General features: G+C 37.7%; 2 protein-coding genes across 4 annotated transcripts in view; both read right to left on the reverse strand.

The window, feature by feature from the left end:
- schip1 (schwannomin interacting protein 1) overlaps positions 1-5,519 on the reverse strand; it is a 266,812-nt gene extending 261,293 nt beyond the window's left edge. For both annotated transcript variants that reach the window (XM_032590746.1, XM_032590745.1), the window contains exons 1-2: positions 5,335-5,519; positions 5,005-5,092 (exon numbers count right to left, since the gene is read on the reverse strand). In XM_032590746.1, coding sequence (XP_032446637.1) covers positions 5,005-5,092; positions 5,335-5,504 — 258 coding nt within the window. In that variant the 5' untranslated portion in view covers positions 5,505-5,519. The remainder of the gene's footprint in view (positions 1-5,004; positions 5,093-5,334) is intronic.
- Positions 5,520-6,789: 1,270 nt separating this feature from the next.
- Positions 6,790-20,827, reverse strand: mfsd1 (major facilitator superfamily domain containing 1). 2 transcript variants are annotated; one of them, XM_032545551.1, is made up of 17 exons: positions 20,619-20,827; positions 20,402-20,454; positions 20,093-20,205; positions 19,919-19,961; positions 19,763-19,830; positions 19,389-19,497; positions 17,911-18,013; positions 17,419-17,517; positions 17,010-17,121; positions 15,172-15,228; positions 14,461-14,617; positions 13,789-13,886; positions 13,555-13,667; positions 13,392-13,439; positions 13,158-13,224; positions 7,598-7,703; positions 6,790-7,443 (listed from the first exon to the last, which is right to left on the reverse strand). In XM_032545551.1, the coding sequence occupies exons 1-17, from the start codon at positions 20,785-20,787 to the stop codon at positions 7,384-7,386; spliced, it is 1,575 nt and encodes a 524-aa protein (XP_032401442.1). In that variant the 5' UTR covers positions 20,788-20,827; the 3' UTR covers positions 6,790-7,383. The 2 variants fall into 2 exon arrangements, with proteins under 2 accessions (XP_032401442.1, XP_032401441.1); XM_032545550.1 differs by lacking the exon at positions 6,790-7,443 and having other exon boundaries at positions 7,665-10,294; positions 20,619-20,825.
- Between the last annotated feature and the right edge of the window lie 1,125 nt (positions 20,828-21,952).

Consider the following 21,952-nt stretch of genomic DNA (forward strand, 5'->3'; position numbering starts at 1 on the left):
GCCGTTTAGCTATAGGGCAATATAGTAAACACTGGTGTGTTCACGCATTTCTTTTTAAATAAACCTTTTGGCTGAGGAGAAGGAGAAGGACATTCTGGTTCAGTGGCACAAATCTACAATGATAGATTTGTTATTGATAGATGATAAAATGAAACTCGTGTTGCTGCACTTCCAAAGGGGTTTAAAGTCAGGCACAACGGAGCAACAAATAAGTAAAAGCAAAAAGGGACATTTGTACCAAGACATAAAAAATTGCTAAGTTTGTCTGTCAAAAACAATCATCCCCTTTTGGTTTGTCAGATTTTGTAACCTTACAAATGTGAAGTATATGTGTTAGTGTGGATAATTGTGAAGTGGAAGGAAAATGATAAACGCTTTTCAATATTAGTTCTCAAAGAAATTGGGTGCAATGAATTTTACTTAGGGATGTAGCAGTAAAGGGGGTTGAATGCAAGTTGGACTTTTCAGAATTTTATTTGTAAAATTTCTGAAAACTATAATTTTCCTTCCACCTCACAATCATGCTATTTTGTGCAATCACAGTAAAATTATCAAAAATATATTTAAGTTGGTAGTTCTAATGTAAAAAAAAAGTCCAATGGGTACACATAGCAACACAAGGTACTGTATCTTTAAGAATCACATATTCCTAAGCAGCACAGGTTAAAGACATATTTTTAAAATTCTCCTCCTGATTTCAGTGCACTAATCTCCACATTTAATAAGCAGAGAACCACTAATGATTTTAGTGGTTCTCTGCTATAATTCCTCCTGATAATGAGCATGAGGCTTGATCTATTATCAAAACTTATTGCCAATTAATTTTGTGTTTAGCTAATGGCTTGAAAAAGAAGGGATGAATTTCCTCAGGCTTATCACAAACAGAATCTAAGCTATTCTGAGAGGAGTGGGAGAGCAAATCATTAAGGAAAAGGCATCGTGGAAAAGATTAGGAGGAGAACATTTCTGGGTAGATGTGAAGGTGTGTGGATTTTTGACAGGCTGAAAAGGCAGAGGGTGAAAAGATTGATCCAACACACACACACACAAAAGACAACAAAGACTACAGCAATATCATTTCTGTGTTTCTCATTCCTTATAGAGGATGTCATGCTGAATCGGATTCTTTGAACTTTTGGATTTTACATCTAAATGTACGCAGATGTAATTCTGTCTTTTATATTAAAGCATCTGTACATATATGTGAAAACCTTTTTTTTTCTTTTAGAGGGATACAGTCTAATAAACTAAAGTTATTTCAGTAATGTTAATGCTACATACACAAAGCCAACAAAAAAGGGATTTTTGAGATGGAAAGAGACACACAAGAAGGCCATAAGAAGGGAAGAGAAAAATGAACAAAAGCAAGAATAGGAAAATAGACATGGGAAGAAGGACAGATGAAAGGACAAAAGGAATCAGAAAGTAGAAAGGAAAGGATGTAGAGACAGAAAGAAAAACAGGCAGGGGACAAAAGACTGAGGAAGGAAGAAAAGATAGAAGCTGGAAAAAAGGGGAGGAAGTAGAGGAAGACAAGAAGGACACAATGAAAGAATAACTGAACAAAGAAAGAAAAAAGTGAAGGAATAAGGAAGGATGAGCAGAAGGCAAGAGGATAAACAGAAAAGGGACAGCACAAGAAAAAAAAAAGAAACAAAGGCAAAAGGACATAACATTTTACCTAATAAACAGTGAATAAAGTCTGGAAATATGTTTCCAGAGGAGAAAAAAACATTTATTCATAAACTAATTGTATTTTTTACAGAGCTAGAAAACATAGAAATCATGTTTCATACAGTTTCATATATTTTTCTCCATAGGAACCCTGTGTAAAAGGTAAGGAAACTATAACTGAGAGCAACTTCAAAGCACCTCGCTTTAAAAAAAGTATCAAAGCTATTCCTTTAACATATTGAGAGAAAGGTGCATAACATCCATTATAGTGAGAGATCTTCTTTAGCTGATCAAAGGCTAAGCTTACACACTGAAACCATTCCAGCTGTAGTCGTAAATAGAGCAGATGGAAATCACTAAAGACCTGGCGAATGTAGGTGTGAGCATTCAAGCTTGTGTTTTTGCATATGAGTTGGTGGATTTATAGAGCAATTTAATGACACTTTTTTATGGTATTGAACCACAGAAGGAATCTGCACACTCACCACACACACACGCACGCACCCCCGCACACACACCTATAATATCTGTAAGTCTCCATCTGAAGTTCACGCTGTACCAAAATGACATGTATCCGTCACTGTGCAGGTTCATCGTGTTCCTGCACAGGTTATTACAACTCAATCGCATAGCATTTGAGTGAGCCGGCGCAAACAGCACTCAGCACTGCAGCATCCCGCTGGGGGAGATACAATGATGCACTTCTGAAATATGACACCCATCCCTGGCACCACACGCTCACTATGTACAACCCCTCCATATGATACACAACACTGCGTCTGAGTGACACCCATTGATGCCGGATCCCTGCTCCTGTGCTGGCAGACGCAGTTTATTCAAGAAGAAACGGTTTCTGCAGAAATTTAGGATTGTGTCCCTAAATTATTTGAAAACAAGAACCGTGCACGCTAAAGTATACATTTCATGCGGTACTCCATTAAATGTGACCGATTTGGCAAGCTGTTTAAATAAGCTCTCGGTAAAATGGTTAACAACACGGCACGGCTGTAAAATTCAGCTGTCCCATTGATTACGGGGTAATAGCTGGATAGATTAATGTGTTTCTCAGGGGGGTTCCCGCCTCGCCAGTGAATCTGAATCACTCATGCAAACACAGTCAGCGGAGCTGCCTCCCTAACCAACAACACACATTTGTATTCTTATTCATATTTCCTCCTGCCGATTACTGATTAGCGTTTCAGCGAGACCCTGCTTGCTTGGTCGCTTTCTCTCTCTCTCTGCTGGTTGACGTGGATCTGATGAGGCTCCATCGGTTGCCATAACTGGAACGGATCTAATCAGATCTGGATTTAAATATCCTAAAGTTTAGAGGAGCAGTGGAACAAAATGAGAGCCTTTTGTGCTTTGCGTGTGCAACGGAGTGTTCCGCCGTTGCAACATATTGCAGAGCAAGTCGGAAGCTTTGATGGAGCAGAGCTTTCAGACCTCACAGGCTCAATATCCACGGCCACCGATAATGCGCAGCGCTACATCACTGGTATTAAATATTCAGAAGCTCAATACATGCCAGGTGAAGTCCCACACCTAAACTTAGGGAAGACAAAAAATAAAAAAATAAAATCAGATATGTCTATTAAAGATGATTCATGCGAGTTCTCTCTTTAACTATCAGCTGTCTGAGTTTCTGAAGTCTTTGAACTCCTCAATGAGATGGGGAGCACTCATTCTAGCTGAGCAGTTCAGCTGTTTCTGCTGAAGATGAGGGCACAAAGTATGGTATAAGTTAGAAAATGAGCACTTTTTCAGCCATTCTCATGATAGAAACCCTTAAGTGAAGTTGATCTATAATAAAATTATATGTATCCCAACTCAAACAGATTAAAGCTAAAGCACAGTAGCCTACTGTTGCACAGTATATTTATGAAAAGGAATAAGGCATTAATCCTATTCCAAACTTGAAAGTCGTAAATTGGCAAAAACAGTCATTCCTACTCAAAATGGGAATTGATTTTACAAAAAGATCACGCTTTACTGAAGAAGTTAGGAAACCAGTGCTCTATCCCTAATTTTCCATTGAGCGGTACAACATGGGTAGGTGCAGTTCTGTACACTATTTTGTCTGGTTCTGTCGTAAAAGCAGCCCATTCCTCGGCCCCCTTTGTTGTAGGTCCATATGACAATGGTATGGTATGGTTAGGAAAGAGCTACATGGGGATCACACAATTGGGGGACAGAAAAATGTCAATAGTTGTGACAAGAATGAGACATACTGGGATGGACACCACATAGAGCATTTGGGTTTAACTTTAAAGTCCAAAGAGAGTCCAGCTGGTGGTGGAAATGCTCTTCTGTACACTGCATACGGCAGAGGAGAAAATAGCGTACCTCCATGCACGGACCTGATCGGCAGAAACAAGGAATTAGAAAACTACGTCATTAGGAAAGCAGAAAGCAAGCCTTTTTAATTCATAAGTGTTATTCCCTACAATTTTAAATTGCAGTCTAGGTTTAAAATGTGTTTGCTCCAAACAAATTGGTAACTATCAATGTAAAAAAGTTGACAGTAAGAATCACACTAAATACATCTTCCCAATGTCAAAAGCATGGAGAAGTCAATTCAGTTCAATTTAATTCAGTTTAGTTGTAAACCTCCAAATTACAACTGGCGTCTCAAGGTATTTTACAAAAAAAGCCTATATTTCTATACAAAAATTGATGTCAGCTCAATTTGATCATACAGACAGATTCAAGATCAATTTATGATTTGATCCAAGTTATTGAACTAGACCATGTAATCTAGTTCAGTTTTCATTCAAAATGGTAAAACGTTTTCTATGATGAGTTGCATGTTAATTTAAACGAAACATGGCAGCGTTAGTGTCGTGCCTTGGTGATACTTTTCTTTAATCAGGGTTAGGGGCTGGGAGAGAGCTGGCAAGAGCTGATGAGAAGATAGTTACAACTAAACACGGCGCAGTCCTGGAATAAAAAAAAGGGGACTGAGATGGAATTTGACAAGATATATATATATATATATATATATATATATATATATATATATATATATATATATATATATATATATATATATATATATATAGTTTTAACATATCTATGTATTCCAACAGATTCAATGTATAAAACCTCTATGTGTTATTCATTACAGCTCTGCCTTACCTTCGAACTGTCTGCTGCTGATCAGAGCTAGAATGAACTTACTGAGTAAATTACATCATCCCTGCAATGTTCTCTCACCAAAATAAGGGAAACAAATCATTTAACCATCATCCACTTAGAACATTCACCCAAAAGTAAAGGCAAACAAACCATCCGGCACTAACACACAATTAAAGCCGCTGACCCTCTTACCTTGTTATTGATGCACAAGGCAAGGTGCTTCCTCTCGCGAGCCAGACTCCCGCTGCGCAGCCTCACCTCCTCCCCTTGATGCATGTTTCTGGAAGGACATCAGTCAAGTTAAAAGACTAAAACTCTCCAATCAACACGTCCGGCTCGGGGCTCTCTGTACACGAGCAGCGCGTGCTCCAGTGTCCAGCTGTGCCCAACGTTACACGGGGTTCTTTCTCTCTGTCGGCGCAAACCGAAGCAGCCTGTGCGCGAGCTCGTCATACACGGGGGAAACAGTCGCCCTAAAAGCAGATGTGTAATTACAGAGGAGACGCTGGACGTTACACCGACCTGTTCGCGCCGCTCCTCAGCATGACGACCTGTTCCCTCGCAGTCAGACAGAGATGAAGTGAGCACTTTGGGTCGGGAGCAGCCGGTGAGAGACCAGACTTGGAAGATTCTCGCAGCCAATCGGATGCTGAGCGTGTGCGCAGGGCTGCCAGCGCGTGTGTTGACGACATCTCTTAACTTTGTAATTTTTTTTTTTTTTAAGGCAGCCTTAATTATTCTGCATGCTGTCTCTTGGGGAAAATAAATGGCTACTACGTTATATTCTAATCTAAGACTATTTTAAAGAAAATTACTTTAAATCCAAGTTTTTAGCACGTAAACGGCGTTATTTACGTTGCAGATTACGATGTGAGGAAGAGTCGTACACCTGCAATTAAACCTCGCCCTCTCTCACACACACATTAATTACACAAAGGTTTAAACAGAACGGTGACTTGTAAAAGTATGCATATGACACTTTCCATTTTTTGTCAGGTTACAACAAACGTGGATGCATTTAATTAATCTGAATTTATATGATAAAACAACATAAAAGTGAATAATTTCTAAGTAGATTGAAAATAACTTTTTTTTTTCCACCTTTCATTATTAAAATACTGTACATTACCCTAAATATAAAATCCCCGTGAAACATTGTGGTAAAAAGATCATACTGTGGAAATTATCTCATTCAAAATATATGTAAACTTATATGTATATATTTTAGCACCTTTTATAATCGGTATTTTGACATAGGTAAAATGATACATGCTTTTCAACAAGTATTGTAAAATGTATTTCTAGTTTTACAAATAGAAATACATCAAGCATAGCATGTAGGAGGTCTCTGTAGTCAATACTTCGGAAAGTCGCATTGACAGAGACTGCAACTGCACTGGAAAAAAAACTCCAGCTCAGATTAGATGGAGAGCATCTGTGAACAGCAACTGTTAAGACAACTTCTGAGAGCAGTTGGTTGTGCCATTTTCTATAAGAAATAAGAGTATGAGAGTCTGTATGAATGAATGACATGCTTTTTAAAAAAAAAATTATTTAAAAAAATTGAAAACTATGTATAATTTTCCTTAAATTGGTGCACTGGTTTATGCCATAAAATGTGAACAGATGTAAAAAAATCTCCAAATGCTTTATGTTTTAAGAGGGAATGTGCTCTTTAGTTTCTGGAAGAGATGGCGTGCAAAGTGAACCACCCCAGAACAAGTCCATTAAATGGCCAATGTGTCAGTTTCTGACTTTAAAAGCAAATATAAAACAGTTTAGTGCACGTTTACTCTGTCGAATGAAATAGTCGTTCGACAAAACTGCTGATTTTATTCTTTTCTTTTCAAATGTTCCTTTTGCAAAGTCATGAGCAAAACCAGAGATTAAAAAAACAACAAAAAAAAAAACCCCAAGAAACTCAATTGTACATTTTAGGCTAAATTAAATTGTAGGAGAAAAAAAGAAATCCACTAATTAATTGATTGAATATTTTTATTATTTCAAATATTTTAAAAAATCATCAACATATTAAAAGAACTTAACTTCACAATGCTTCAATCAATTCTTGGTCTCCCTTATCCAAGTGACATGTGGTAGCTTGGAAAACGTGAAAAAAATCAAACTAGATATTGATTGCTCGACTAAAACAAAGCATTTCCATGGTCAGTGGTAAACAGAGTTAAATGGCGCCCTCTGCTGTTTGCAAAGAATATACACCTACAAAAGGTAAAAACAAAAAAGGTGATCCCCTGAGATTAATACTTGGAAGAAAAACATCTTTGGTTCGACTTTGCTAAAGGGCACCTCAAGTGTTCAACAAATCCAGTATACATGGATACGTGCAGTAGAAACGAGTGTCATCAAAAAAAAAAAAAATAAAGTGATCTCCTTAAAGATTCACCTGTAAATGTCAACAGTCAGTAACATGAAAATGTCAAAGGGAAAAGTGCAAAAACAATTCTGTACAAAACGTGACGATTTTGAAGCATCGTCCCATTTCAGTGCAAACTTGTCTCAAGCCACAGTTAGCTTACTGAGCTGCAGACGCAGACGGATGAATGGCGAGTGTCATTTCAGAACGCTCCTGTGGGCAAGCGATGACAGATGGGTAGAGCAGTGATCTGGGAGCTGAGAGGATAAAAGAAATCAAGCAGAAGACAAACCACAGGCTAAGCAGACCCAGAGTTTTAATAAAAGCCCCTCTTTAAAAAGACGCAGGCAACAAGAGATTGTACAGCGAGTTTTAAAACATTTTTTCCCGTTTGACTAAACGTGATCATACCTGTGCTCCCAGCCTGGAAAGGTACCTGTTACGCAAGGCAAAAGCAGACATAGATGCCAGTCTAGCACTTCCACCCTGCATCACCATACTGGGCTGCCTTTTACTCCTGTAGGAATAATAACGCGGGCACAATAAACCTTCCAGCGCCCACACCGACAAGAGCATCAACGCGAGCAGTGAGCAGAGGAAGAAAAAAAAAAGAATACAGAAGAGAGACGCTGCAGTAGCAAAAAAAGAGAGAAAGGAATTAAAATGTTTAACAAATAATTTATGTTTATTATAAATGTCATAGCACTTGGTTGCAAGTGTTTGCTTCTTCAAACATGGTATAATCGGTAGTCCTCAGATCATTTCAGCAAATCAACAGTTAAATGTAACAAGCATTAAATCACAAAAACAGCCTCTAAGACTCACTAGTTTTGAGGTTTTTTTTTTTTTTTTTAAGTTACCTTTGTAGCCTGGTTTTTACTTCTGGAAGTTTTGTTTTTCTTAAATACTGTTTTGGTCTCGTTTTGTTTACCGTCTTCAAACTCAGTTCAGTTTTCAAACTGGAAAATATTTAATTCATGATGAAAATTCCACTTTAATGGTTAAAAATGTTTCGCTTGAACAAATCTTGCAAATTCATTTCACACCCATATTTACACAGAGCAGCAGCTAAATTTAACACACGTTAAAAGTTTCCTTCTTCCATGGTGAATAACGGGGAACATATTTGCTACATATGCATCGAGTTACCTTTTCATGGTTATTTCTCCAAAATAAAAAAAAAGTGCTAAAACTTCCATTCGTGTCATTGCTTTAGCTTTCAAGTCAAAGGCTTTAGGCACCTTAGAGTGTTGATGTTTTCTTTTTAGCCTCCCATCTCTTGTGAAATCTGATATTTTTTAATTTATGTTCTAGTCATTTATTTAGATTGAAAGTCATTTAATTCTTTATGAAAATAAAGTTTTTCCAAATGGTTGAAACTTTTAATTCTAACAAATTTTAATGTTCCAACATTATATCTGCCTATAGTCCTTCCTGACTTCTGATTGAGTCTCAATATTCCAGCTGTACTACTAGTATCTGTTTATTTGTTAACGTTTGTAAAACTTTCATTGAAACTACAGTAAAGTTTGATTCACTGATTGATATATAGATTTTTGATTTTGAGATAAAAGTGAAAGTGCCCAAGTGGTTTAGGTATTTGAATTTTAAAAGTAAAACTTAATCAATTCAATTTGACTGAATCGATGTACTATTATGATAATAAGTCATATATGTTATACAATATTCTCTCCATTTAAGTAATTATTATATATTTTTTGTCAGAAATGCTTTGACCTTTGTTATGCGTTTTCTAAAATATTTTTTTTTAACTATATTATTGGTGTTTCAACATTTTCTATCTTAATTTGATCATTTCAAGTGCGTCTTTATTTTCTTCCAGTTATCAAGGTGATCTGTTACACTTGTTTTCTTTGCATTTAAATAAGATAATATACGTAGCATTATGACCACAATCAATATGTAAGAAATAGATTTTTCTCCACTTTCAATTTGGCCATGGCCGATATTTTTGCTTCAAGCTTAAAATGTGCCAATATGGTGAGAATCGCCAACCGGGCCGTGTCTATGTCTGCAACTGCGGTCAGCAGATGGAGACTACAATCTCCAACTGCATTTCCACAATGCAATTTGTTAAAGCCAAGAGCACAAACAGCCTGAAGCAAGCAGGAATTTCGGACAGCGCTTTGAACTTCAACTTAATCACCTGAGTTTAAACGACGAAAATCTATGAAACATTTAAATCTTTTTTTTGAAGATTAAAAAAAAAAAGATTATTATAAAAGGTCACGTTTAAAAATGCGTCTACAGACGCTAAAGCTGAGCATCATTACACAGTTAAATACGTTCGAAAGCGGGCCTGTTTTCTTTTTACATCTGGGCATTAATAGATGATGATGATGCGACAGAAAATTAACTGTTATGAACTTCATAGCTCATTGAAAAGCGGTTAAAGAGTTTAGGGAATAAAATAACCGAGCAATAAAGCTTAAACAGTGAGGAGCCGTGCTCTGCTGGAGACCATCCACTAAAAGGTCAATGATGCGTCTGACTAAAGCTTACGGCGAGAAAATAAGTGTGCCGACTCCATTATGAGAGTTTGGTTTGGCAGTGATAACGCTGACATGGGATAAGCTAAACAAGTTCTTCTGGACACACAATACCCACAAAGTTTGCATGAACTGAAATAGGATCCTTATTTTCTGAGTTAAAACCAAGAAATGATAATAATAATAAATCAAGGATTTTTAAAAAGGTTTAAAAGCACCATTCCCCTTGACAGTTTGTAAAAACTTTAGATTTCTAGCAGTTAAGAAACTTCATGCCGTACACACACACACCCCCACCCCCCCACCCCCCCACACACACACACGAGTTAGCTGTTACTAAGAGCAGGTGGAACTGTAGTCAGGTGAGAAGAAGTTGTAGTTATGTCCAAACTGAGATTCGTCATTCATCAGTGTCCTCGTATCAACACAGGGTTAAGCAACAGCCAGTCAGTTCAGGTGCGAAGAGCCACAGATGACGTCACTGGGCGGAGCCAGAACCGCAGTCCCGCCCAATTGGCCGCAGACTGAAAGCTCTGGAGTGGACAGTGCAACCTGCTGGTTCTGAAGCCCAGGACCATGTGTGTTCGCTCAGCATCATCTGGAAAATATCAGCCACAACATGAATCAGATCATATTAGTCATCCTGTAAGAGTCTCATGTCCAACATACAAAACAATTTAGCTTAGACATATTGGACCTTTAGAGAGATGGATATAACCTGTTGGCAATTGTGAAATATTTCATGCAACGAATGGGAAGTGTAGAAGCAACACGCAAAATGTGTGAACCTCAAAGCTAGCAGGTTAGCCAGAAGAGAAACAGACAAAAAATGAATAAAAATAATATTTCCTGAATCGTGTTTGAGGGTAGTGCATGGGTTTGTTCCAATCTAGTCCTAAGTTTTGGATCCGTGTTCCAATTGATGCATTTTTGATTGGCATACGAGCTCCAAAGTAAATGACTTCAAAAACCTGTTGATGTACAGTCTGGTTTTAGGTCAGCTACACCTGTAGTGAACCAGAGGGCTGTCAGTCAATTAGAAAATAAAATAAAATAAAATGTGCACAGCTTACAAAACTGCATCGTTATGACGGGTTGATTCAATTAATCTTTGGAGCTCTTCACTGGATAATGCCTAATCTTAAAAAAAAAAAAAAAAAACTGTTTTACTTCAATAAATTTATCAATTTACAGGTTTGAAAACTCGCTAGCTTTATAGTTACTGATGCATAAAATATCAGCACTAACATCTGTATTGGCGATTATGTTAAAAATCGTTTAACATAATGTATCAGTCCGATGGATAAAACTGGGCCAATATGAACTGACATTATCTTGTTGCCGTTTTATTTTTCTAATGGTGTTGAAACGGTACAAAAAGCCATAAAGTACTGGCAAATGATAGTTATACGCCATAACAGCAATATTAAAATTGGGTATCGATAATCTGCGCATCCCTATTTATAGCGAAACAAAATACCACATTCTTGAAATGGATCTATGACATCTCAGCCGTCCAGGACTCTCTGGACCCTTCAGTCGTCTTAGTCTTCTGTTTGACAATCTTAAAATGTTGCTCCAACTGTAACTTCGTTACAGAGCTCCTGTAACAGGTCGCCTCAAACGTTGCACCAGCAAAGAGAAGATTCAAAACAAACAGCTACGTCACAGGTCATGTTCAACAGAAAGCACCTGTAAGACAACTGTTTCCTTAAGTTTTGTCAAGGTGTTTACCTGGAAAAATTTATTTTAAATATTTTGCATGAAATGAGAACTCCCTCATGCAGAAACATGCTAGCGTTAGCATAACACTTTAACTCACTTCTCTTAATAAATAGTAAGCGAGAGTTATATGTGAATTCATTTAACGCTGAAGCTAACAATGCCCAAGGTGCATTCCTGCAAAATTCAACATATTATTCTCTGTCAAAAATCAAAGTGGTGGGTGACCCTGGTTGAACATAACCAGAGGATTAATAAAAATAAAATATTTATAAAAATGCATTATTTTACGACACTTTAAAACTACCGAGTATTTAAGCACATAAATTGCAAAGCTTTTAATGATTCATCAGATGGAATGTCAGACTGGGACTAAAAACAGCCATTTGAATCAATTAATACTGTTTTACATGCTAAAGATTGATGTAGGGACAAAAACTCCTGCTCAGGACACATCTAGCGTTGCATGTCTGTTTTTAATACAGCACATGTTTTAACACATAACTTAAGTTAGACATTTTTTCTACAAGGTCATTAACTCCTGATAAAGAACGTTTAGAAACTAACTGTTTAAGCAGTTAGCGTCTCCAAACACACCAGTAAGGTTAAAGTCGTAAGAGCCTCAAACTTTAAAAAACACAGGGTGTGCAGAGACCGTTTGCCAACATTTGATTTTTCACATCCTGAACCTTGAGCAAATGACTGCAGGAGGGGAATTAAACCCAGCAAATAGGAAAATTATTCAGAATTTATTCATTTTGGAAATTTAACCGACCTTATGGCTGCTAGTTAAGTTTGTGTCTGTTTTTTGGAAGATAAAAAAAAAAACAAAAACAAAACTACAAGTCCATAAACATTTACATTTATAATGAGCATGCTTGCCTTTATAAACAGAAGGGCCATTAGCAAGTGTGCTGCAAAGGCTACCTAAAAGCTCAATAAAGTCTAATGAGCCAACCTGTTCAATGCAACATTTCTAAAGGGGTGTTGAAGTGTGCCACTGAGACTTGTAAACTGTTAGTGTTCGCTCATTAAACCTTAGGCTGGTGTGTCTGTGCAGCTCTGAATGCGACTCATGCATTTGGGTGTTTGTATATGAATTTGCAGCTCAAATACAATAATATATAAAACTCAGAGGTTACAACTAACCTCTGAAGGCTGCAACGATTAATCGCAATGACGCAATTGCTAAATTATTTGAGGATTATTTCAACAATAGATTAATCGTTAGCTGGAGTGTTCAGTGAAAGTAAATGGTCAATTACTGCAAGAACATACTCGGTAGTAAAGTGCACAAGCATATATACATATACCTTTTGCATTTAAGATAAAAAACTAAACATTTGTCTGTAGATGTATATATATATACATATATATATAGAAAGCATGCACTAAATGAATGCTGTTATAGCATTTTAGGAAATAAATTTTTATATTACTTCTTAAAGGAATTCAATTGTTTGACATCTCAAAGTATTTCTAACATTGTATAAATGGGCCTAAATTAAAAATCTGAACTGATGAGAATAATTAATAATCCATGACTAATAATGTGTTGCAGCTCTAGTTGCAATGTATTCTACCCGCATCATAATAACGGCTTGAGCTGGATTTGACTAGAAAATTTTATGTATCTCAGTCTTCTGATTCATATTTTTGTCACTAGAACAGATGAGGAAAACGCTCAGTCTGAATATTTGGTATATAGATGGGAGAGATGACGGATTAAGGATACTCACTCTGCATCTGTAGACGTCTCCTTCTGGAGTTTGGCTCTGGCTGCAGCTGACCGGTTCAAATCTTCACCTGCAGGAAGAGAGATCATGACAGAGAAAAGTAGTGAGTCTAGCGATAAGCGGTGGAGCTCGCTGAAAAAAGGAGGGGAAAAAAATGACAGGGGAAAGTGAAGAGATGTCATGAGAAAACAAGTTGAAAGAAATACACAGGTAGAGAAAACTCCAGGCTCCAACTACCTTTAAGATAATCCACCAAGTACAACCCCACCACTGCCATCAGCGCGACTGCAAGACAAGAAGGGAAAAAATCAGTGCGGGGAACAAACAAAAATGTCACTCAGAGGCAGTCCAAAGCTAAAAAAAAAACAAAAAACTTGAGGACAGACTGAATCCAACTGACTGCAAATGCAGGCACAGAAAAACACTTCCAACACCAGGTATCCTCTTATATCCACAATGACTCCGACTAAGATCGAGATGACGGCAAGCCCCAGGTTCTGGATGGACTGCATGCTGGTGGGCAAACCAAGGAGGACACACAACATCAGTACCTTATATTCAAAACACAATGACAATCGATATATTAATCTCAACAACAAAATATTAAACTTAAAAAAAAAAAAAAAGTACGTACAAGCCATAGGCTGTTCCCAGTTGATGCTCAGGCACCACAAAGGAAACCATGGGCCACAGTGCACAGGCCAGCAGAGAGTACGAGACGCCCAGCAGGGACTGGAAGACAAGAAATGATTTCTATTAGATCTATAAAAAATTAAAAAAAATTTAAAAAAGAGCAGTAAATTGAAGCTATGCAGTCTCAGTTATTTGCACTCAGGATTTAGCAATATTCAACAGAAGCTAAAGCGTTTGGAGTTGGAAAGTGGCTTAATTTTATCACTCGGAGCACAGTGGGATAATGATGCATATTAGCGGGGTTCATCAGGCATTTAATTGTGGCGTGCTAAATGTTCAAACGCAAAAACAATTAAGTTTTGAATCTAGAGCTTTAATTAAAGCTTTGTTTTTGTTCGCACACTCAGCTGTTAAAGTGTTCGATAGTACGGCAGGAGACTTCCTGCAGAGAAAGCTTTCACAGGTGCATCTAAATAAATCAGGCCATCATCTAAAGGTTCACGTCTATTGGTAATAAATGGGTGAGGGGAGGACGTTTAATATGATGCAAAATGGACTGGGAATTTATTTTTTTTTGTTATGTGCAGTTTATTCAGCAACACAAAACAAGTTTCTGTATTGTAGACACATTTTAATCTGAGTTTAAAAATTAAAAGCGACTTATGTGTATTACCATGGCAATCCACGGGTTCCAGAAGGTGAAGGCCAACATCATGTGAGCACAGAGCGTCGCGATGACGGCGGCAAAGACCCAGCCGATATTTCTCCCGGTCTTGTCGACGATAAAGCCGAGAATTGGAGACGCGGGAGCTGAGATGATGTACACGATGCTGGGGAAAAATAAAAACAAATAAATAAAATTTACAGTGTTTATAGTTACTTTGAGGAATGAAAAAAAAGGAGTTGCAATTGGATGGAAAAAGCAGAATGGTAGTTGGATATTTTTGTGCAGACATTACTCCTTTAACAGTGTTAATGTGTTCACTTCAATCAGGCGATGTTGAAGTCTAACGTTAACTCGCGATTCAGAAAGTTAGAAAACTATTTAGCTGGTCTGTAAATAAAGCTGGTTTCTTCACTCAATTCCCTTCAGACCTCCAGTGTCTGGTAGTGAGGTTCTTACTGCATATACTGATGAATATTTACTACATTTGATTGTCGTTTTCATTGCAATTCAAATAAACGAAGAATTGTGATTATCAAAGTCAAATTGAAAATTACCTTTGGTTATAAGGTGGCTAAAATTTCTGTAGCTTGTGTTCATGAATAATAGATATTCAGACACTAAGCCTATACAATAATAATAAACTACTCTACTAAAATAAAATTTTAAAAAATACACATTTCTCTACAAGGTAAAGATAAAAAAAAATAAGTTAATTACCTGTTGACAGCTCTGGCTTGTGCTGGGGAGAAGTTGAATTTTTCAATAAAAAATACCCTGAAAGGCAAAAGGTAAGGCGATGAGACACAGAAAGCACAAGTTCTTCTGCTTATATGAACACAAAGGGAGATGAAAGTGATTTTATTCCCATGACAATAAATCCTCTAAAATGTTAAACATTCTCCCTCCACCTGCGTTTCAACCATTTGTTTCATAAGCACAGAACCTCAGCGGAAAAGCCATGGCAGTTGTCAGCTCATCTTTGTCTTTCATTGAGGGCAAACCAACATGTCTTCCCTCCACTACAAAGCCATCCGTCAAACCTATTACCATTTTTAGGCCCCATTGCCTTTCCTGGTGGTGTGATTGAACTTGTTTTTCATTCCCAAAGAAGAAAAAAAAAAAAAAAAAGAAGAGCAGTTTTGTCAAAACTACGAGCATCTTTGAGATGCACACGCTGCGTTCAGGCATCCCGGCAATGAAGCACCTGCTGTGGCAGGATTTGACTCCTGGGGCAAATGCAACTGTAAAGAAAAGTGACAGTCGGTATAAAGGGGAAGAAGAAAAGGATGGCAGCAGAGGAGGGAAGTTGCTATGACGACATTTTTTTTTGCATGGCACTTACCCAAAACTAAGAAAAAAATAAAATAAATAAATTTTGGGGACTGCATCTAAGGTGCAGACATTTTCTAGAGGTTCACTTCAGTTTTTTGAAAGAAAACATTTTGGGATAGCAAATAACTTGCATACTGAAAGCCAAAAACAATTTGCATTGTAAATGTATTATGCGACTACATATCGCATCAATAAAAATAAATATATATATATATTAAAGTCTTTTTTGGGATATTGCGGTGACAATTGGAACTTAGTATACAGACCCACTTAAAATTAAAAGTTTCTTTTGATAGGTATACATTTGTGTAAAACAAGCATTGTTCTTTTATTCTATGAACTGCTGACAACATGTCTCTGAATTGTTTGGCAAAAATGTTGTATTCATTTGCAGAAAATGAGAAATGGTCAAAATCACAAAAAAGACGCAGTGCTTTCAGACCTCAAATAATGCAAAGAAAACAGGTTAATATTCATTTAAAAACAACAATACCAATGTTTTAACTCAGGAAGAGTTCAGGAATCAATATTTGGTGGGATAACCAGGAGGTTTTCAGTGCAGTGATCGCTTCATATTTTCCAGAGATGTATTTGAGGGCTCCAACTATAACACTAGCAAGCTACAGTACATCTCATTTTAGAGAAGTGATTGGTATTCTGGTTGAAATAACAAAAACATACATATAGTTTAAAAATCTTTGTGTCATGGTTTACCATGTAAATCCCATACTGTCCCATGGCTTTTAAATAACAGTGCTTTATGGTTTTAAACAATGAGGAACTGAGAGAGTTCTTTAGAAAAAACACAGCAACTGTGCTTCAGTGGTCAGAGAGTTCACAAGTGTGTGCATTTACTTGGATTTACTTCTTCATTACAGAAGTAACACTTCATGTTGTTACTGATCATTTTTTTTTAATGTTGGCCCTATGTGAAACTAGAACTGAGCCTAAAAATAAAGTGGCACATCAATAAAAAGGCGCAATGTTTTGTGATGAGGAGAAAAATTACTAAGGTGATGATTACATGGATTTTTAAAAAAGTTAAAAAAAAAAAAAAAAAGTTTATCACACCATATGAGTGATATCTTCAGTATTTTATACCACATGGTTTAGAACAGATGAGAAGCACTATTCAGACTTTTTTTTTTTTAAACTATAAATGACACCAACTCGACAGTGATAGATTTGTGCATCTTAGCAAGGGGAAAAGGTAAAATACTTACTGGCCCTGTCCAATAAAGGGGAAAATGGCGACATAGTAAAACACACAAATGATGAAGATGAGCCACAGGGACAGGGAGAAATCTTTCACATCGGTCAGCTTTATAACTTCACCTAAAACAGAAGATAAATATGTGTTATTTTATTTCAACAGCTCATCTGAAAAACAAACTTGGGAAAAAAAAAAAAAACAACACAAAATTGGACAAAATCCTGGAATGATCTGGGTTTCATAAGGAATGAATAAATAAAAATCAATTCCAGCACATAAAATAGAGAGACTCATCAGTTCAGGTAAACAAACAAGAAAAAGAGAACCTTGTATTTTTTTGCAATCTGGATTGATTTGTATTGACAGATGAGTGTTACGCAAGAACAAAGATAAAAACAAAGGCATTATCTTAACATTACCCGTTCTTCCCTGTTCCTTCTGAAGGATCCTCTCTGCTCTCTTATCAAAAAATGCCAGCACCAAGGCACAGGTTAGAGAAAACACACAGGTTCCAGCCGCTAATAGAAAGAAAAAGAAACAAAGTGTCTCAAGACTTCAAGAACACAACACGAAATATTTATTTTAACATTTCCTGACAACCGAGTAATGGTCAGATGATCGAGTTAATGTTTAACCAACAGTGCTTCAAAGATGAGCAAAAGTAGAAGCGCTTTTGCACGCGCGAGAAAAGGCTTTTCACACCCCACATGACTCATCCGAGGTGCCGAGTAGCACTTTTAGTTCCCTTTCCTGCTTCTCTCCGTTTCTGCTTGGCTACGTTACCCGAGACGAGCGGAGGGCTCGGTAAGTCTGACACACGCAGCGATAAAACATGTAACCAGAAGCTCAGGTTAAACTCTCTCCTACAAAAGCGAAGCCGGCGGTTTTACACACAACTGTGTATTACTTACCTATCATGAGTGATATCCCGAGCGTCGTGTGTCCAGAGGAACCAACAGCCACTGCAACTTTATTGTACACCCAACCCATGATGTTCATGTTCACTGTGCTGCCCTACGGGAAAGGAGAGCAGGCGGCGTTTCTTTACACCTAACAGCACCTTGCAAAAGTATTCACACACCCTTATGTATAGGACAGTCAAATTACAAGCCTAGATGCATTTAATTTGGCTTCTATGTGATAAGTGAACACAAACTAGTACACATCTGTGAAGTGGAGGAAAAATTTGACATAGTTTCAAATAAAAATCTTAAAAACTTGGCATGTGCGTGTATTCAGCCCCCTTTACTTTGATGCCCGTTGGTAAAACGTAGTGTATACAATTCCACTGAGAAGTTAACTTGGAGTTAATTGGAGTTCACTTGTGTAAAATGTAGTCTTAGTATCAAGCCGTCTTAGGGCAAGGTGATAAATCAATAATATATATTGCGATAGATATGTGAGCAATATCAATAGATGATACCGGGATAATTTTCAATATTTTCACTGAACCACACAGCATTCTAGAATGTCTTGGATCATCAGCCCATATTCAAGTGTTAAAATTTCCCAGTCAAAATAAAAACCAAAAATCTGAGGCCAGATCCGTCAAGGTGTAGTTTCACAGACGCTCTCCGTCTAGTCCAGGGGTGGAAAATCCTGGTCCTCGAGGGCCGGTGTCCTGCAACTCTTAGACGTCTCCCTGGTCCAACATACTTGAATCCAACAGCTGAATCACCTCCTAAGTGCAGTCAAGTTGTCCAGAGTCCTGCTAATGACCTCATTATTTGACTCGGGTGTGTTGAAGTAGAGACACATCTAAAAGTTGCAGGAGACCGGCCCTCGAGGCCTGGAGTTGCCCACCCCTGGTCTAGTCTGTCTGCAGTGTTTACAACAACAACAAAAAAAATGAAAAATGTCAGTCTATAGCAGTGTTTCCCAACCCTGGTCCTCAAGGCGCACTGCTCTGCATGTTTTAGGTATTTCCTTGCTTCAGTCCATCTGATTTCAATTGATGACTGATTAACAGGCATTTGTTGAACTGCAATCAGTTGAATCAGGGACATTAAAGCAGGGAAACCTCTAAAACATGTAGGACAGTGTGCCTTGAGGACCAGGGTTGGGAAACACTGGTCTATAGTGATGAAAAACTGGGATAGGAATACACCAAAAGATTTGCAGCTGTAGAAAAGTCATTGAGAGCCAAGCACAATTGGACCAAAACATGTCTCAGATAATTATTTGTAAAATATTCTGTAAAACAATCATTTTCTTTCCATTTCCCCAATTTTGAGCTACATTGCTATGGTTTGTCACACAAAATCCTATTGAAACATGAGGCTTCAATGCAACAAAATGACAAACAACTTAAGTTTGCAAACTAATTAATCATCCCCAATGGATGCAAAGATTAAAAAAACAAATAAATAAGTTTTAAAAATGTCCATACCAGTCGAGCCATGCTGAGCTGAAGACCAAAGACCAGATTGAGCTCCTTGCCTTTGAACCAGTTCACCGCATACGTGTTTTGGGCCACTGCTAGGGACTCTCCGCCGATACTATCAAAGAAAACAGTTTTAAAAAACCCATATAAGGTCTGTGTGAAAGTTAAAAACAGGTCAATTTTTGGCATAAAGAACTTGTGTATCTGTTAAGCTATGCTCCGCTTCGGAGATTTGGATTTAAATGGGTAAATATAAGAATTTAAGTGAGGTGATCAATTGAATAAAGCTAAAAAAAGATGTTAGATTTTGAGCTCGTGTGAAAAACTACACGCGAGTTTTTAGTGACTAAAATAGATTCTGAAAAGCTAAATATTTTTACCCAAATACAAAGCGCCCGGCTTCCATTAGCCAAAAATGATTGGCCCATGCTCCAGCTGCAAATATTACCTGTGAAGATGTTTCAAAACAAAACATGGTTAAAGAAAAAAAAAACTTTAAGTGACAATTTCACATCAAGAGTTTAACACAAACCAACCTGTCCAATACAGACAAATAGGGAAAAGATGATGGTTCCAAGCCTACAGAAACAAGAATGCGTAACAAAACTCAATCAAGACGGCATTCAAAAAGAAAGTTTCACTTCTTTCATTGTAAGAGTGCAAGGTAAGGGTTTAGCACAAAACCAGAGCAACCTGGTTCTCTATCGCACCTGATGCCAAAAACCCTGTCGATGAGAAATCCTCCCAAGAAGCAGAGCACCACGTTTGGCCAGGAATACCAGGCATACAGCTGCATGAACTGAGCAGTGTTCAAGTTCATATCCTGGAAACAGAAGAGGAAAGACAAAACTTGTTCAGTAAGTAAGCCGTTTTAAATCAATAGGCATGTCAGTGACGCAAAAGATAAAGTTCCTCAGAATGCGTCGTGAAATTCATTTGAGTCGACATCTCAATTGGGGATAAAAAAAACAAAAGGAAACTAGAATTTCTACAACGGGGTTCAATAGTGGATGAATTACCTGTATGACTTGAGTTTGAAGTGCTGCTGGGTTGTCATAGCAGAAGTAGCTCCCTGAAATAAACGCCAGAAAGTATCATATAATGTGAACGTATTATTTTTCCACCTTAGAGAAACACAACAATCCCATCCCGAGCCCTCTGGAAAGGTTTCAAGTCTTGCTTTCACTTTATGCCATCGCAAACATCTTCACAATGAATGGCCGGCCAGCTGCTCACCGAATCCCAGGAAGCACATGAAAACCAGGACGACCACTCGGTGCAGGAGGCGGCTGGGGTCGCAGATGGCGGACATTGGTCTTTCGGGGCCTCCGGCTTCCTGTCGACCGGCGAGCGGGCCTTCATTCTCGTCTCCCAACAGCGTCCCCCGCTCCTCAAAGTCCGCCATGTTCGGCTGCTGTTTGAGGGAAGCAGGCGCAGAGCTGGAAGAAGGTCATATGACCCAACCGGAGAGATCACGTGGCTTTAAATTAAGGCGGGCACGTCGCGGGAGCGCGCGTTGAAATGTGAATAGATATATTTTTTTTATATAGCTTTGCTTTGCAACGGATTGTGAAATAATGGGGAGATATTTGTTAGCGTTCTTTTGCCTTTTGAAAACTAAACTGTATTTTTGGACAGAAAACCGTCAGGACGTCAGCAAGATATAGATACACAATAACTGCGGTAAGTGTGAAAGAATGAAGAAACAATGCTCTGCTTTTTGCATTTTATAAGTGGATAAGGAATTTTGAAAACGTATTGACAACATTCAAAACAGGATGTGAGGACCATATATGGATGTTCCCAGCTTCTTGATCACAAGACAGGTTTAAAGATGTATGACTGTTTATTGGCAACATCTGAACAACGGGGGGGTTTACAGTGACACAGAAAACTACTCTAACACTTTTATTTTTGAAGCAGGCGGAAGTGTGAGCAATTACAAATGGAAACTTATTTCTTTCGAAATGTGCCCTTGTCTGTAGAGACTATATTCTGGTACGGCTTTCTCTGAAACTTGTCGTATGCGCACGCATTTCCACAAGTCAGGAACCTGTCTGACACAATATAACATATCAACAAAATAAGAAAACAAAACAAAACAAAAATACCTGTAACTCGAAGTTACTGTTACAGAGTTTGTGATGGTAGGACCTCTGTGCAATCAGCCATTGGATGGATGGGATAACTGATTTTATGTCCCATTGTGTTATAAGTTAAATTGAGTTTAACTTATAAATGGAATATATAAGTTAGAAAACTCATTGAGAAAACAAAATAAGTTTTCTCAATGAAAACAAAATACGTATTTGATTTACTACCAGAAGATAAAGAAAAACACAACTGAGACGGTCTAGTTAGAGCCCGGGGACATTACAAGTCACAACGTAAATCAGATTCAATAGATAACGCGGTAGAACAAACACCTTTTGCAATGTTCCACTGCCCTCTTGTGGTCGAGATGAGTTTTGGTCGTATGCAAGACAAAAGAACACATTGACTGCATTAGATTGTATTTGTCCTACAAATTAGTGAGCAAATCCCTCTTAAACCAAACAGAATATAAATGT

This window comes from Xiphophorus hellerii, chromosome 18 (genome assembly GCF_003331165.1).
Source record: "Xiphophorus hellerii strain 12219 chromosome 18, Xiphophorus_hellerii-4.1, whole genome shotgun sequence".
NCBI lineage: Eukaryota > Metazoa > Chordata > Actinopteri > Cyprinodontiformes > Poeciliidae > Xiphophorus > Xiphophorus hellerii.

Excerpts from the sequence above, each read along its gene's own strand:
- mfsd1 (XM_032545551.1), bottom strand. The coding sequence starts at position 20,787 with ATGGCGGACTTTGAGGAGCGGGGGACGCTGTTGGGAGACGAGAATGAA. Across the intron at positions 17,518-17,910 it reads CGGGATATCACTCATGATAG|CGGCTGGAACCTGTGTGTTT; the intron begins GTAAGTAATACA and ends TCTTTCTATTAG. Across the intron at positions 13,440-13,554 it reads TTTCTGTGCCTGCATTTGCA|TCGCGCTGATGGCAGTGGTG; the intron begins GTCAGTTGGATT and ends CTTGTCTTGCAG.